The sequence below is a fragment of the Musa acuminata genome, chromosome BXJ1-4 (genome assembly GCF_036884655.1).
Source record: "Musa acuminata AAA Group cultivar baxijiao chromosome BXJ1-4, Cavendish_Baxijiao_AAA, whole genome shotgun sequence".
Lineage (NCBI taxonomy): Eukaryota > Viridiplantae > Streptophyta > Magnoliopsida > Zingiberales > Musaceae > Musa > Musa acuminata.
The window spans coordinates 26,669,036-26,687,688 of record NC_088330.1 but is presented as its reverse complement, the minus strand read 5'-3'; the positions used below and the strand labels follow the sequence as shown (position 1 = coordinate 26,687,688).

Here is an 18,653-nt window from a genome sequence, read left to right as displayed (position 1 = left end):
CGAGAAAAATGAGCACAATTCAACATCTTGCGCAGATGTAACACCTGTTTCTGATGACTACTTGACCGGCCACTCCTTGATCTTTTCTGCTTCACAGGGGCTTCAATACCTCAGAAATCTATCAAGAACCCAATGGATATATGCGTACAAAGCAGAAACCTGGCTGGCTCCTGTTTGCTTCTCACAGAAAGAAACATTGCCAGGATGAAACAAACAGCCCAAAAAGGACCCTCGAAGTCTCATCACATATTCTACAACCTCCGAGTTACACCCTGGAAAGAAACAAAGGGAAACAAAAGAAAATAAATTTAAAATGGGGCTACCTGTGAGACTTATAGTTGACCATTCATATTTGATTCATCCATGTAGCACTCTCAAGAGTGGGGAACCAATAGAGAAACTGCTAGCGACTCAGCAGGCAATGAAGAAGAGAGGGATGACACAAAATATCTAAGCCCTCAAGTGCACAATGCTATCAAAATTATGGCCCTCGTACAAGGGTGAATAGATCTAAGCTAAGAAATAATGGAATGGTGCTAATCCCAAGCACTTAACCCTGGATTGCCATAACCACTGCCATACCCAGAGGATGCACCATATGCCCCACCTCCATACCCACTGCCTCCGTAACAATCACCACCTCCCCCACTCCTGGAAGAGGAATCCCTTCGAAAGTCACGCCCACCAAAGCGTGCTCCACCAGATCGACGGTTTCTACCACCATAGGAAGAACGATCAGCAGCATAGCGAGAAAGCCACTGCGGCACCTCCTGGTTCGCTTCCTGCATAAGCTCTGCCAATGACCTGGCTAGAGATGAATTATTCTCGTTGAAGAAGGCAGTGGCCAGACCAGACTTTCCAGCTCTCCCAGTTCTTCCAATGCGGTGCACATAGTCATCAATGTCATTGGGCAGGTCAAAGTTGATGACATGTGCCACATGAGGAATGTCAAGCCCACGGGCTGCAACATCAGTTGCAACTAGAATTGGAGTTGCACCACTCTTGAAGGATCTGAGTGCACGTTCCCGTTCCTGAATAATTTATAGCACTTTCTAAGACATGACGTAAAAGAATAATTTATAACATTATTGTGAATGACTACTAAAGGGAGAAGCAACAATCTTAGCTGAGCAAAGAAAATAACTACCACCAAACCATATTGGTTAAATTTCTAGCTCAAATGGAAGACAGGAACAATTATACGATCATCAAACAACTTCAAAAACAGACCAATCACTAGGGTTTAATTGTATCTTACAGATGTACATCTCACAATCAACAACATAAATTCCAATTCTACAAGTTGTCATCAGTGACTTTAGCTCAAGGAAATTCCCAAAAGTTAAATCATCCAAGAACTGTGAGCAAGATGTAGATCGCAAAGAACATCAAGCAATTGTTTTGAAATCCTAGCATAATTTGCTCAAAATCCTAGCATATGGTTCATTCCTTTTGCTATTTAAAATTTCGACTATTTACTTTCCCTTTAAAGGCCCATTGGGGTTTTCTTTTGTAATTGTTGCATCGTATTAGAGGTGAGCCCCATGGCATCGTAAGTCTGCTCTTTGTGACTTGAATGATAAAGGTGTGATTCATGGAAATAGCCTCTGCTTGCAGGGATCAGACTGCACAAATTAAATCACAACCAATCTCACATTGATCGGAACATCATGCACTACGATGCCCTCTTATGTTTCATACTATTAACAAAAACATATAGATTGATGCCACCCCCACTACCTCATCCACTTCCCAAAAGAACAAAAGAAAGTGCATAAATTTTCAAATAAAGGAATTCTGAGGTAATAAGAATAGGCCATCAGAACACAAAAATATTACATAAACATAAAGTTATCAGATGGCAACATCATCTATAATCCTGCATTAGTTATCAACATTGCCCCAAAAAAAGGTAAAATGGATGCCAAACGCAAAAAAAGGAGGCAAATTTTATGCTTAATTGGATATTTCTAAGGCTTTACTTAAAATTCCATGATTACAAGGAAGTTTAATTATGATTAAAGACTCTACAAAAAGGGTAAGTCTATCAATAAGTTATCTTGTCTATGAGAAAGATTAATTTCCCCAATGAAGAAAAGAAATGATCAATATGCCTTGATTTATGGGATGCAATTTTCTTGATTGTTATTTCTTTTTCATAAGTTTTCTTTTCCTTTTTGTACTGAAGGATCTACCGAAAGGGAAAAGGATTGGAGATTACAGTTTAAACATCAGATAACGGTTGAATGAAAGAAACTTTTTTGCCACAAAATGTACGAGTGTGAACTCACCACTAGCATGACTTCATCATCCCACTATGAAGGTTTAGGACTTCCATTCATGGGAATAAATCCTTGAGCTATAGTGAGTCTAGTAGATTCATTTCTTTTTCTCATGTAAAATCTTCTTTTATATTCCATAACTATCAAATTCTAGGAAAAAAATATACTTTCTTTACCCATCCTACAACATATTGGTCACAAACTATCCTAAAATAGTGTTATTAACATAGTTACAGGAGTGCACAACACTACCTAAATGCATATAGGTAAATGGTGTCAACCAAAAGCCAAAGGGATCCAAAAAACACTTACAGCATGCTCATGGAATTGGTATTGCCCAATCTAATTAAGCTATTAGTTCTCCATGGATAAGTTATTTTACAGAAATTATATCAACATTCTCATTTGTCAACTACCATCCAAAATTTAATAATAGATACCATAATAGTCAAAAGCATGACCATAAATCAAGAATAAGATCATTTAGTCGACTAATTGTTTGACTATTATGATCATATAGCATTAGCGATTGTTGGAAGACTGCCATGTTACTTATACATATATACTCAAAATATCCAAGTGCAGACTCATAATAAGAGAAAGCTTTTCAAATAATACTACGATTGGCTCATTATTCTTAGTATGTCATTGTTTATCTAAGAGTATATTGCTGCAGTACTTGTTATCTTGCAGTACCATTTTCGCACTAGTCCTTTTAGTATAGAATGAGTTGATCACCAAAAAAAGACAACGTTTGCCAAAAGAGAAATAATGATGTTCTAAAAAACCTAACCACATTAAACAAGTAGAAAAGGACTTTTCTGATTGCTTTGAATAGTGGCATAAGTTCTGAGAAAGGATAGCTTATGGTAGTGTGACAATGAAAAAACTAGTTATTGCAAAAAGGATAAGTCACAAGGCTGCAGAATGATGAGTTCTGAAATTGATAAAAAGGAAGATAAAAGAACTATTATAGAGGCTAATAAGATAAATTAGGGGTGGGGTAGCATATATTTTGAGAAGGGAGAACTGACAGTAGTGATATAAAAAATGATCGCACAAAAGCAGATTATACAGCAAGAACAAAATGGAAAATGGAAAATAGAAAACAAATATATAAAAGGAAAATAAGTTATTATTGAGGCTAACTCCACAGCATATGATAGTTTTTGCAAAACAATAAGTAAAAAAAATAAAAAGTAAAGGTGAAAATAAAGGTATGCGTGGCTCACTGAAGGGAGAAAAAAGAGTGGAACCACATTAGATGCATAAATAGTAAAATGAAGTTTATTATGATTAACAAAAGATAGAAAAGTTATTTTCATTTAAATGTTAAGTGTCTGGGCTCAGTTGAGGACCAACCACTTGCATGGATGGTATAAAAAAACGGGTGCCACAGGCTCCAATGATGACACCCATAGCTCTCTTTTTTGGGTCTGGCCCACTATCTTTGAGTTTTGAGGAATGCATCATCCACACCTAATAAGTTACTTCATGGATAAACTAGGATAAGCCAATTAAAGGATAACATAGCTCTAGAACTTACAGCATTATGCATAAGTTATAAAAGTCAACTAAAGGATGCCTTAAGCATGGAAGTACTGGAAAGATCCAGGGTGAATTTGGCAAACTTCTTGAAAAAGACAACTAAAAGAGGCCTGGTGAACAAAGGGAATGCATGCCACATCATAATATAAGAACAAAAGAGATGTTCAAAAATATAAATAATCAGAGAATTAATTTATGAGCCATACTGAAAAGGGCATTTTCGAAGATTGAAAGAACAAAACTTCAGACATGAAACCAAGATTCTAAAAATTGATCCCCACTCCAATTTGAGAATCTTGTCGGACAAGTGTGGTACTGAGATACTGAGCAGTATACCATTATAATTCAGTACCATTTGACAAATAATAAATTGATTAAAAACAGTGATATACCAAGCAAACCAAGTTGTATGGTCCATTTAAGTTGCTTGGCTGGACTAATACCAACCATTATGTACCAAGTTCGACCAGTATTTTGAACATTCATGAAATGAATATACAAAATTAAGTTTAGAATAACACAGGAAGATCCAGCATCATAATCTATTCCTTTACTGAACAAATAATTAAATTTTTTTTTTTAAAAGGAACTATACGTTTTTTTTTAAACCTAGACAAAAAAAAAAAGAAATTTTCCTATATAAAATGTGAATGTTGTATGTAGATACAAGTGGAAGGACATCGTGAGGAAAATCATCCCACAAACACCCGAAGATTGCGTCAAGGGTCAAACTAGAGTCCTTATTAGCAGATGAAATTACTAGACACTCAAAATGAAGTCCCAGGACATGTGCTATTTCCTAATGGTGCCATTTATATTGACAATAATAGAGAAAAGCCAAATCTAAACTAAAGAAAAAATGATATCTTTAAGATTTGAAGGTTTTAGTATAAGCAAAAATATATAATAAAATACAACTTTATGTCTAAATTGAAGGTTTTATATAAGATGAAATAGATAATACAAAATCTAGCATAATCTAATAATGGATGAATATTAAACTTTAACAAAGAATGTTACATATTCTACAGACAGTTTGTTATCACATCCAGTAAAGGAATTTTGATGTATTAGTCTACGTCGCATCATATCCATATATTAATTTTGTATTTATGCTTCAAAAGTTATTCTTATTAGGACTTGAACCTTCCAGAGCAAAATTAATACAATCTGATTGAAGTAATTTTCAGAAAAATATAACTAAAGATTGTTTTCTAGCAGTGTTAAGTTCAAAAAAATGCAGCACAGCACTCTCGACAATTCAAAGATGAAAACTGCAAATTGGCAAAAAAGAGACAAACTATCACAAAAAATGGAAATACATTTGTGGCAATTTACAAAGTAACAAACAATTGAACTAATATTTTCTACATAAAACATTTGATCAATGATAGATTCACTTGCCTGCTGTGTCCTATCACCATGAATGGTGGTTGCAGGAAACTCATTCATGCATAACCAGTGCTCCAAGGAATCAGCACCTTTCTTTGTCTCGACAAAGACCAAAGTTAGAGCTTGCTACATAAGAATTAGAGCAACAATATCAGACACATTGATAACAGCACAATCACAAATGCAACTAAACGGAACAAATAAGTTGTCTCATGAAAGAGATATATTTCTGTTCAAGAAAAGCCATCCTATTCTTAAAGAAGGCAAAGACTTTCCGTGGAACAGTCGTACCTTTCCATGGGCACCATTAACCCTTTGGGCATGAAGAAGGTCCATTAGGTGGCTTCTTTTGTCAGAGTCAAGAACAAACTCTACCCTTTGGACAATCAGATCCGTACTGGAACCGACCCTTCCAACAGCAAGAAAGATGTAATTGGAAAGGAAATCAGAAGCCAATCTCTGCACATAAAAAATATTTAAAACAATAATTCATAAAAAATACAAAGAAAATAATGTTGAACATTAGCAATAAGAATAGATTAGCTGAACTGCTTGAAGATAAATCAAAACCAATCAGCCTTATAGACAGTGACATACTTCAGCATGCTCTATTTATTTACAAAAAAACTAGGCTCAATTTTTCAAGCTTTCATAATATAAAAGTACTTGGAAACAGTAATAAGCAGGACAAATCAAAATAAATATGTTGAATAGATTCTAACCTTAATATAAATTCAATGTCTCTTGATTCACCTCAATGGAGATCAATAAAGGAAATCATGGCCTTCCTAAGATAATCTTACAAATTGGTTTGACAATTTTTTATAATAAATCAACCTCCGAAAGGAATTTTTCCATTACAACATACTCTGGTTTAGGCCACAGATAAGAGTCAGGTCAGGTTAGAGCTTGGGCCTAAATGGACGCCAATAAATAACAACTAAGGATTTGGCCAAATCACTTTTCTAGTTCATACTAGAGTTTGGTTTGACAGCAAAAATGAATCAAGAATTATCTGGCCAAAGATCTAACAAATAATTGGGCCGAGGATCAAGATCCACGAGGATCCATACTTTCTCCAACATCAATTAGCAGGTAAATGGTATCATACACAATCTGACCAACATCCATAACTCAAACGATCAACAATATTTGTAACCACCCAATAATTAATTCGTTTTTCAAAAATTAAAATATTGTAATCATAATTTTATCTTAATAAGGTTAACAATTTTCTTGTTTGAATAAATCTAGCTAGGAAGTTAATTCCTGATAGAGATTTAATTCCTAATTTATATATATCTAAGTCAAGCTAGGAAGCTAATTTATATAGGTTTGATGGAGTAAATTAAGGAGATCAATGTTCTTGCTCGTAGAGATGGCCTTGGGCATCAGCACACCTTGCAGACCTGTTGAATTGCGAGTGAACCAAAATTTCAAACCTTCACAAGAACTTCGAAAGAAGACCTTGAAGGCTACCGATGTTGATTATATGGCAGCCTCTAAGACACCACAAAATACACCTGGTAGTCCCACAGCTGTCAATGCCCCGGATATGGTCAAATAGGTCCTGAACTCTATGAGAGATTATTTAAGTGCTTGTCACCACCTCTGCGAGATGTGAAACAGGTTGGAGCTCACCAAGGAGACAACTCTAGTTTAGAGCAATTCAAAAGGTCGAGAAGACATTCGAAGCCATCAACAATGTACAGTACATTTAAAATGTTTTAACAAAAATATTAATTAATGACTGTTAACATTGGTATGTATTTTCTTAAATCAATCATTCCTTTTTTTTTATTGTGGGTTCCTTGAAGATCATGAAGATCCTGGATTTTATGAAATAAAAATGACATGACCATCCCCATGGAAATATAATATTTATCAGATATATATTAATAAGTATTACATTATCTTTACTATTGGTAGATATATATATGCATGACTATCAGTAGGTTAGTAACCAATAGATTTTTCAAAGAATAATTATTTTGGGTAATCACATTTTTTATTTTATTGGATGAATAATACATCTATCACCCAATAATAACCATATCCAAGAAATACATCTCATTCATAATTTTTGTTACACAATATGTTCATCAATTATATACAGAATTATAGGTAATTTATACATGTTTTAATATTTTTATTACATTTATATATTGATACTAATAATTTTTTATTGAGTGTATGTGAGATATATCTTATTGAACATCAACCATGGAATATGATTGCTTTCATTACAGTGATACACTTTTAAATTCTATAATGAAAAATATATATATATTATATTCTTTATTAAAACTATAATTAACACATTACAATTTTTAACTTGAAATTATATTATATTAAAATAAAACATAAAATTACACTTTCTTTTCTTTTCCATATTATTTGTGACATACAATTTGGGTTTTCAAGGACAACCATTACTTATGTTTTATTTGAAGACCCAAGATCGTCTTTCTAAAGAAGTATTAACTTATATTCTATCTTAATATAGTTACAATCTAAAGTTAAAAATAAAGATATAGTCATAATATTTTTAATAAAAAATATGAACACACTTACTTTCTATATATAATCCAAAAAGTCCACCCAATAATATCACTGTGAATAGAAACAATCATCTTCCATAGCTCGATTAATGAATATTCTCTTTGAAACTCAACAAGATATATTTCATATATACTCAATAAAAAAATATTAATATGAAAAATATAAACTCAGCAAGATATATATCTCATATATATTCAATAAGAAATTATTAATATCAAAAACATGTAAAATGCAATAAAAATATACAAATTTAATATCCTCTGATACATATAAATGATGAAGCCACTGCAGTAAGATTTTGAAAGCATAATTATTTAGTTTATGTATTTCTTGGAAATGGATGGTATTCAATGATACATGTAGTTATTCATCCAACAAGAAAAGAAATATGATCACCTAGAGTAACTGAAAAATCTAATAGTTATTATCATACAAATAGTGTATCTACTAATAAAAAAGATAGGATAACACTTATTAAAGTAGTTTTAATTACTACTACATTATCAATAAATTTATTTTCTTCATCCAAATTTATTCATCAAATTCAGAATTTTCATAAACTTAATGGGCACTGACGAAAAATTATGATCATTAGAAATAATAAATTTTAAAAAATACATATCAATTTTTATAATCTTTAATTATTATTGTTTTGTTAAAATTGATGAACCTGATTAAGTATTAAAAGTTAAAATATAGATATGAAGTATTACAAGTATAATACTAAATTAAAAACGAGACAAAGTTATCTAAAAAGTAATATTAAAAAAATAACATGAAGTAATATCTAAAAAATAAAGAAACATTTTGGTATTCTAATTTAGATAAACTGAGTTACATGCAAATTGGACTAACTTTAGCTTTAACACAAAGCTAGCACAAAAATTAACTATACATTTCATAGAATTCTATGCCTCTTGAAGTTTCAACCATCGCCTAACAAAATAATGTTCACAGTTATTAAAATAACAATAAGTACTACAAGAACGAAGATCCATAAATCTAAAGGTATTCACAATTCAAGAATATTATGTTTTGGATCAGTATACTAACAAGAACAAAAATGAATAAATATCATTTATATTGCTTCATTCTAGTTTTTATTTTGTATCTATTTCTCACTAAGCATGCTTGTCAATATTTTCAAGTGGAGTAAGCTCTTGAATATTACAACAATGGTAAAAAAAGATTGAAATTAATCCAATTCATTTTGTGACAATGGTGGCATGAATTTTATCATCAACTAATATGTTATACTATAAAATTTTTAATTAGTGGCATATCAAATAATGCTTAGCATACATGTTTATCTTTTAATTCTCAAATAATATAGTAGATGCTGATTATTTTTACCTTTGTAAGAACAAGAGCCAATAAAAATTTCATACCTAATAATTATTTGACTAAAGCCATTGTTATTGAAATATAATAATGTAATAACAATACACAATTAAATCATACATATTCACATAGGCCTTGTTTATTTAATATAGATTTTGTTTTATTTGGGTTCAACATTTTTTCCATCAATTCCATAAAAACAAGTATCCAGCCACTATACCATGGCCCTTGTTTCAGACCCAGTCAAGCCTAGGACAGCCAGCTAAATGGGTTGGGCTGGCCCGAGTCCAACTAGCAGCCTGATTTGAGTCAAACGCAGTCCAATCTGATGCAACTCCTTTTAATTTCAATCTATTTTCAACCTTGTCTTTTACAGAAAAAAAATCATATAATCAACCACTTAAAATGCGTTAACACCAAAAAGATTACGAATAAATATCCCAAACATATTATTAATAATAAAATTTTAAATATGCTTTTCATGAATTAAAAATTCTAACAAATTCATAAATTCAAATTTTAAAACAAGAAAATCATGCAAATTTTGTCTATAAATCATACAAACACAACTATACATCTAATCTACCATATAATTTTGATAAATGATTTTATTTAATCTGCAAACTAAATTTTGTTAGTATAATCATGTATAGACATCATATTTTAAATTCTAAAAATCATAAACAAACTCATATAAAAAGCTTTACAGAAAAGATCTACTTAACTGATCCTAAATAACTACAATTTTATAGCTTTGTTGTTGCTGTTGAAGAATGATTCTAATATAATCAAACAATTTTCACAAATTAAACTTTTAAAAAATAAAATAATAACTAAAGGAGAGAGTCAGAGAGCCTATTGCTCTAAAGACACTCCCTTGCAATCTCTCACGCTAACCAAAAACCAACAAAGAGGAGAGAATGGAGGATTTCTCACTTAGGGAAGTGATCATATCATGATAATTTTGAAATTATTAATTAAATAATTTAATCTTATCCCTAAATTATATACATGAATTAGGAATTAGATCTCCGTTAGGAACCAACTTCCTAGCTACACATATCAAAATGGGAAAATTATTAAGACAAAATTATGGTTTTTAATATTTTATTTTTTAACAAATGAATTATTTATTTGACTGTTACAATATTATTCTCTTCTCATCTTCTTTTCTTTCCCATTCTTTCATCCCTTTCTCCACTTTTATCCTCCATCTCACCACCATGCCCATCACCTCCGCCCCTTGATCCACCAAGCCATCACCATATGACATAGCAGCAGCTACTGCCAGTACAACCAATGGTCCTCAGCATGTGTGAAACCAGATCAAAATGTTGGGGCTCCAAGGATCACCATCAGAAACAAGTATGCTGCTATCATTCGATCACAGCAGACTAACTTGCAAGTTATTTGTTAAACATTTAATACTATTAGATTATTTCACAGGGAGAAGATAAGGAAAACAAATTAGTAGGTAAAAGAACATGAAAAAAAGGTAGATGCAAAAATAGCAATAGAAATCACAATTTCTTTTTCTCAAAGTAATGCCTAATCATTGTTAGGGAGTATTTGCTTTCTTACTCTAATTAGTCCATCTAGAGTCAAATTCTGGTACAGATTCCCATCAAGGAAACAAATATAGACTTCATAACATAATAAACTACTCAGCTAATTATGTATTTAAGACAAAAGTTTGAGTTTAACTCAAGCTCTACCACAGGAGATTAATGGATCATGTAACAGATGGTTAAACAAACCACAACATATTAAAATCAGACAAAATCAAGCCTAAACTCAACCAACAATAGATCATAACTCTGAACAAATCGATTAAAGAAACAATAAAAGACAAAAATGAAGTCTTCAATGATGGTTGATCCATCTTCAAGTTGCATCAAACAATGCCCACAAAAATAATCAAGTGAAATTAATATGATTGCTCATTCCTTGTGGCCTGACAACTAACAGTTTGCCAGTGGTCCACTTCAGAAAAACATATGACAACCCAAAAGAAACTACTAGAAGCAATACACACAATCAGACATCAAAAGAATGAGCAATAGTTATATGAATCAAAAACAACAATTAAGACCAAAATTGACCAAATGCTAAGCTATGAATCAAAATAAAAAAAAAACTTCCAGTATATCTGGTCGACAATTAGGCATATGCCTGTGTAATTTCAACAACAAATAGTTTAAAAGTATAAAGTTATTATCATAATATCACACTCTTAAAAATAAAAAAGTTAGTTCACGCATAAAGTGTCATCCCAACAACTGAATTAAGGAGAGAAAACATATAGTGACAAAAAAACATTCTTTAACTCATGTTAAATAAGCGCCAAGATCACTGAACTTAACCAAATAGCATTAACAAAAAAAGACACCAAAGGGCCATTTAATATGTGGAAAAGCAAACCTGTATCTCGCTAGGGAATGTGGCACTGAATAACATAGTCTGTCTTTGACCTCGAGCAGGCATGTCCATCTGCTCAACAATTCTACGAATTTGAGGCTCAAAACCCATATCAAGCATTCTGTCAGCCTCATCCAAAGCTAAATATCTAATACTTTGTAATGAGACTCTAGCTCTCTCAAGCAAATCAACCAGGCGACCAGGAGTTGCCACAAGAATGTCAACACCCCTTTCCAAGTCACGCAGCTGCCATTATTTATGAACAATGAGGAGGAGCAATCATCTTATCAAAGTATCCAGCAAGAAAATCTCCCAGTAGCATGATTTAGCATATAAGAAAGGAAATCCATGGCTTTTACAAATGTAGACAAGGATTACACAATGACAAGAAGAATTACACAAACTAAAAGAAAGGACAGGAAAAAACATTGTTATTTGGTGCTACAATAATAAAAGAGCACTCTAATACTAATCATTAGCGAAGAGGACAACTTCCTTGTTCATATGGACGAATTAATCCAGCAGATAAAGACCATCAAATCTACTGAAGCAAATAAGCTGAGAAAGTTAACAATTCATCGGCAAGATTATTCAGTTAATTAGAGTAGCAAGTTCTAAATTTGTATTGACAATTCTACGACTGAAGTACTTGGCACCTAATACAAAGCCCAATATCCAAAAACTAATACAAAACTCAGAAAATGTCAAGGTGAATCAGAAGACAGAAGACCTCAGGGAAACAAACAAGTAGACAAATTTAACAATTCATAACAGTTTAAATTAAGTAATTAGAGTAGCACTAGTAAAGTTGTACAACTATGCCAAGAATCCTACAAGTTTAACAACGGATTTTAAGGCCTAGTATCTTCAAGCAAGGAAAGGTATAAACCAAGGATTTAAAAACCGGTTAGATCAGTCCATATCAACGGATATTTACCAATCCGACCAAAAAGCCAGACACAGTCCGAGCAATTTCACCCGGTCCTATGAAACAGAGGTTAGCAATTGGTGATCTGCCAACAGGCTTACTGCTCAGTTTTAGTGAATAAAAAGAGGGATTCCAAGGTAATCCAACCACTCAATACTTGTATCTTTTTATATTTTTATAGCTTTTTATGACAACTATCTCTTTCATTTTTTTCAACTTCTTTTGATTCCTTGATCCTCTCTATCCCTCTTTCTTTCACTCGTCACTCTCCCCTCCCTTTGTTTATATCATCGCTCCGTCACTTCAACACCACCACTGCACTGCCTTGTCGCTTCCCCCCGCCCCCCCCCCCCCAACACCTCTCTCACATACTCATCTCTCCCTCCTCCTCCTGATTCTTCTTCTCCTTCTCTCCTCCCCTCTTCTCTCTCTTTCTGCCAACCAATATGACAGCATTATGTGTCTCAATATACTCATATATACTTGACCTGCACCAGCCTGGCCAGTGACTGGTATGAGTCTCGAACCAAAACTTAAAACGTTGGTACAAACAAAGTCAAACATATCAAAGTTAAAGAGAAGTCAGGAAGCCAGTAGAAAATAATCCTCAGGAATCATTTCCTCAAGAAACAAAAAAAAGAAGAGATCAAGTCCCAACTAAAAATAAGAGCATTCCAGGATCTCATTATGGATCCAAATTCAACTCATTTATAAGCACATGCACGATACATTCAACTATGAATAAATATATGTTTCTTCATCATTTATGCTCCTCTTTTACTGAAAACAAAGTGAAATGACTAAAATTTACAAGGAAGTTTATTTCACAGTAAACTGCTCGTACCAAGCTTCATGGATTAGGATGCAGACCACCTAGTTCAAGCAATATCCAAATGTTTTAAATAAACAAATTTATTTTACTGGATTTGAACAGGTCAGTTACAACCCGAACAAGTTGAAACAAATTGGTTCAATATATCAATTGTACCAAAATAAACATGTCTCACTTAAAATACAAAAAAAAAATTTTAAATACTAAAAGAAGCTTCAAATTCAATCTGAACCAGATAAAAAAATTACATCGGATGGCTCAAACCTCACTTAAGTTACAAATATAAGTTACAAATAGCAACCTTGCCATAGAGCAATGGATTACCGTCAATTATAACATGTGATCAAGGTTCGAGCCATGAAAATAACCGCTCTACTTGTAAGGGTTGTACATTTGCCTTCCTCAAACACCACATTAATGAGAAGCTCATGTAACACAACACCTCATTTTTGTCAATTGTACCAAAACCCTAGAGGTCTTTTGTGACCTGAAAACAAGGTTTTGTGATTCTTCAAAAACCTAAATAAATAATGGTCTAAACCTTAAAGCTGGCACGACATGGAAAGAAGAGGTAGAGGCAGAGGAAGAGGAGACAGTTAACATGGAAACGGAACCAATTAACAGTGCCACAAGGGAAAAAACAGGCTTTTTTTACATTACTGCTTTTTCCCTTGCCTACCATTCTTCTTCTTGTTCATGTTTTTTTTGTGTGTGTGCTGTTGTATCAATATCTTCTGATATACCCACCAGAGTGGTACAAATAGAGCACTGAAACCAAGATACACATCAATCTTCAGACGTGGCATTAGATAGCAACTACCATAAATTGAGTTCCAAAAGTTAACCAAAGAGCCACACTTCTCCAAAAAGTGTTTTTCAATATGTCGATATTGGAGATTATCATGTCTATCAAATCCAACTGATAAATATTTATCCACTGAACCATTAACATTTTCCACTTGTAAAACCAACCAAGATCAGTGCAACTCAATTTTAAGGCAATTTACCATGCAGAGTAAGGAAACCCACACCCAATTGCGACCAGAACAAAGGCCATAACAAACCAAAAAATCCATAGTTTCTAAAGCTAGCAAAGGACCTCATGCTTAATAGGAATGCAGACTTAATGCTCAATAATGGGTGTTTGACGATAATAGCACATAGATCAATGTCATCTGTGTAATAAGTTTCATACTCCATAATTTTCTAGCGTAAAGAAGAAAAAGGTGAGAAAGGCAAATGTTTGGGAATGGACAGAATAAAAAAGTCATGGAAAAGAAGAAAGCAGTCATATTCAGCCTAAATAGTATTTTCACTAACGTAAATATCAATAAGATGACATAAAAAATCTTCCTGTATTTATATTTTCTTTTATTTTTTTCTTTTGCATACAGGTTCTTAATAATATGTATAAATTATTTGTTTAATATAAAAGTATCTAAAAGAATTGTTTTGAAGTTATTTTGCATACAACTACATTAACCTCCATTAACATTGTTTATAACAGTCTAACCATTTACTTTTGTATAAAAGACTCATTTTCTTTTAATTTTTGTATAAAAGTCATGTACAAAGAACTAGTTATTTTCAATAACTTCGGGCATTTGATAGGACTACAAGAAGTAAATGCTTCCAATCTTTGTTCCAAACATGAGTTGCAGTCTATACTGACATGTTTTAGCCGTGTAAAACCTACATGAGGAAGGAAGGGGGACACTGAAAAGACAAGATTGATGAGACAGCAATCAATGCACATAAGGCCTTCATCTTTTCCTTTGTTACTGATTTTAGCCTAAGGATCGCCTTTAGTCCAAAAATACAATTTTTCCACAACCTAAGTGAATCCTAAATTGCATCTACAGCAGAAATACTCTCTTCTTCGTGTTCATATCTACCTGCATTAGTTCCTAGAATGAAAAATAAAAGATAAGATACAAAATATTAGTGACTGTCACTAAATAGGTTAACAGCAAAAAAAATCACAAAAAACATTTATTACGATAGGCAATTCAGAGTCAGAACTCTATTCAGACTACAAAATAAGAACCTGTTGATTGATCGGAGCTCCACCATAGGCAACAACCACCCTGACACCAGTTTGGTATGAGAACTTCCTGGTTTCCTCATGTATCTAACACATCAACAACAGAAAATGATTGAGAATGAATAAGGTGCACTAGAGATAAATAAAAAATAAAAAACTGGGTAGTTCATATCTTGACAAATTTAAAGAAATTAATAGGAGAACACTAACAAAATTATATAGAGAAAATATTGTTGATCAAGGATTGAAGGATTTGTGCAAACATTTCTATGTACATAAACAGGGCATTAATTATCTAACAAATAACCCAAATGCAATAACTTATCCAACAAGATTGTGAATATTCAGTGAATTGTAAAGTTTGGCACTTCTTTCTTTAAAGTTCATTTGGCTGTAAAGAAAAAGAAAATCAAAATCTACTTCTTTTCTTTCAGCTTGGAGTGAAGGAGAAAGAAAAAATTTTCTTTTTTTTTTTGGAGATATATGTTCAACGTGATAGAAATAAAGTTTTGGTGAAGTTCTCTTTTTGTTAACAAGAGAAAACATTCGGAGAATAAGAACTTAACTTTTCCTGAATTCTGGATGATAGATTGACATGCTCTTAGAGTTTCCCCATAAAACAAAAATCAAAAAAGGAATCTTCATTAACGTGTGAAATTTCTCATGCAAACAAATACACTTTTAAGGAAACATATTAAATACAATGAAACAGAAGTTTCATAATGACTGAAAAGCCTTCTGATTTCTGATAATTGAGAAAGATGCAGCTACAAAGTTCACATGCCTAATAAAAAGATTCTGTAATATTCACTAAATGAATAAAGTAACCTGTCAATACATTCCAAAAGACTGAACTTTTGTTAATTACTAAACTATGAAGAACATAATATTAAGGGTTCATAAAAAATAGAGATCATACTTGAATTGAAAGCTCACGGGTAGGCGATAAAATCAGTGCAGATGGATACGCTGTCCTCGAAACGCGCTGCCGCTGTGCAGGTGGTCCCCTCATGACCCAACTAATGATCGGAAAGCAGAAAGCTGCAGTCTTTCCCGACCCAGTTTGAGCACAGGCCATCAGGTCCCGCCCCGCAAGTAAGATAGGGATGGCATGGCGCTGGACTGGGGTTGGCTTGACATATTTGCACCTCCTAATGTTTTCATTCACTGCATCCCCTAAATCAATCTCGGAAAACGTACTCACAGGTGGAGGGACATTCTCACCACTGGTCTCCACAGGGATATCCTCGTAAGCATCAAAATTTATCCCAGTATTCTCTGGGCCATCAAAAGCAGCCTCAGTGGTTTCATCCTCGTTTGCGAAAGGGTTGATCTCCCGGTCCCTGCAGTCCCACCCGCTGCTCCTTGAGCCCCAGCCATCACCCATACCCCGGCCACCACCAACAGAGCCAGCGCGTCCCATCTCTCGGCTGGGGCCACCACCCCAACGGTTTCCACCAGAAAGTGCAGCAGGCCCAGGTGGCAATTTAGCAGCAGAAGAACCATCAGCAGGAGACGGCACTGGAGGTTCCGAGGATGCTGTGCGGTTGCGAAGATGAGGAGGGACATAGGCAGCACGACCAGGACGAGGTGCAGCGACAGCAGCAGCAGCAGCAGCAGAGGCGTCGGCAGCGTTCGAGTAGGTGGTGCTAGCAGAAGCACCTGTCGCAAACGCCGAGCTATCGGCGTTCGCAACTGAATCAGCCCATGAAGTTCGCATAATTCAGGAAACAATCTCACTCTTCAGATCGAATCTCCAGCCGGGCAACAGATCTAACGCGACAGAGAACCACAAAACCCTAGATTAAATATTCCCGCCCAAAAAAGAAAGATACACAAAACAAAAGCAACAAAATACGAGCAATCCAATTCTCGTCACAATGGAAGACAAATTAGACGATAAAACGGGACAAGGCACCAAAATCCAGAACTTCCCTCAAACCAAAACGAACGATTAGGGATGCGGATAAACCTGGAAAAATGGAGAGGAGATGCCGGCAGAAAACCCAGAAAGAGTGCGATCGAAGCGTCGTGCGATGGATTCGTGGAAGAGAACTAGGAGAGGAGAGCCACGAAAAGGAACCCTAATTATAAGCTCTTCCCCAAGCAAGAGATAGAATAGAGAAGGAAATAGACTCCTGACCAAGCGTGGAAAAGAGACGCGGACAGAGGGCAACAAATATCTCCCCATAGTTTGCGCACCAGCACGGTTATATTGTAGGGTTTAGGATCCTCTCCAAACCTATCCCCAATTAGGAGGATCCAATTCCTGTATCGGAGTCGTCCAAAGAACGGGACCCACTGATGCTTTTGATCTTAACGGTCCGATCATGATAGATTCGTGAAATAAAAGCATTCGATCCCATCTCTATTTCCCCTTTGGCGGTAGGTGTGGGTAAAAGGAATCGGGAAGGTTATTTATGTGAGGAAAAGTGGATTGTCGCCGTTGGGGTCGGTACAGAAGTTTATGGTCGCCATTCTTTGTCCTCTGATTGGTGTTAGATGCAGGCCCCACGGTGGGTCCACATATGCTTCCATGTTTCTTCCAATCAATAAGGGTAGGTAACGCTACATGGGTGAAACAATGGAGTTAAAGAATTACCTTCTTTTTCTGGGACGACACCTCTGCAACCCACCTAATTTATCATCAACTTTTTTATTTCTTTTTTCTCACGAAAAAAATATATAATTATATATAGATATATAAACTCTCTCTCTCTCTCTCTCTCTCTCTCTCTCTCTCTCTCTCTCTCTCTCTCTCTCTATATATATATATATATATATATATATATATATATATATGTGTGTGTGTGCATGTTTTATTTAAATTTATCTTAAATTTTATTAAAGGATATTTGAATCAGCAATTAAAAAAGTAGTATAAACCCGAGAATCCTGAAAAAAAACACACCTTAGAATTAAATTGAATTTTTTTCTCTTAAACTGGTAAATTATAGACCAACGACATCATAGTTTATCATTTAAGGAAAATGTATTTTTAAGATTTACAATCTATCTGATTAAATAGCCCCTTAAAATGCTCATCAGTTCCATTAAATATAATTCTCGACGTAAAACATATAAATTGCTATTTTTTAGTAAAGGATCAAGATGAATAACCCTAATCTAACTACCACGGATATATAAAGAAATGGATCGATATTGCTTATTTTTCCTGTCGCTACTTAATGTAAAGATCATAATGTTCAAAAAATATTTTTTATTAATAAACTTTTGGATTTAATTGGCTATGCCCAATGGAACTTTTTCTTTTGGATTTTCCATAATTGTCCTGATGTGATTTTA

At 34.0% G+C, this 18,653-nt stretch overlaps 1 protein-coding gene across 1 annotated transcript; it reads right to left on the bottom strand.

Moving 5' to 3' along the window:
- Positions 1–205: 205 nt before the first annotated feature.
- LOC103981890 (DEAD-box ATP-dependent RNA helicase 37) lies at positions 206–17,513 on the bottom strand. The gene is made up of 7 exons (XM_009398646.3): positions 17,320–17,513; positions 16,267–17,120; positions 15,351–15,434; positions 11,547–11,789; positions 5,514–5,681; positions 5,235–5,348; positions 206–1,031 (listed from the first exon to the last, which is right to left on the bottom strand). Exons 2-7 carry the CDS (start codon positions 17,065–17,067, stop codon positions 537–539), a joined length of 1,905 nt encoding a protein of 634 aa, XP_009396921.2. The 5' UTR covers positions 17,068–17,120; positions 17,320–17,513; the 3' UTR covers positions 206–536.
- Positions 17,514–18,653: the final 1,140 nt, after the last annotated feature.

Coding starts and splice junctions, on each gene's coding strand:
- LOC103981890 (XM_009398646.3), bottom strand. CDS start 17,067: ATGCGAACTTCATGGGCTGATTCAGTTGCGAACGCCGATAGCTCGGCG. Junction 15,435..16,266: donor CCCGTGAGCTTTCAATTCAA/GTATGATCTCTA, acceptor TTGATGTGTTAG/ATACATGAGGAAACCAGGAA. Junction 1,032..5,234: donor ATGGTGATAGGACACAGCAG/GCAAGTGAATCT, acceptor TAAATTATTCAG/GAACGGGAACGTGCACTCAG.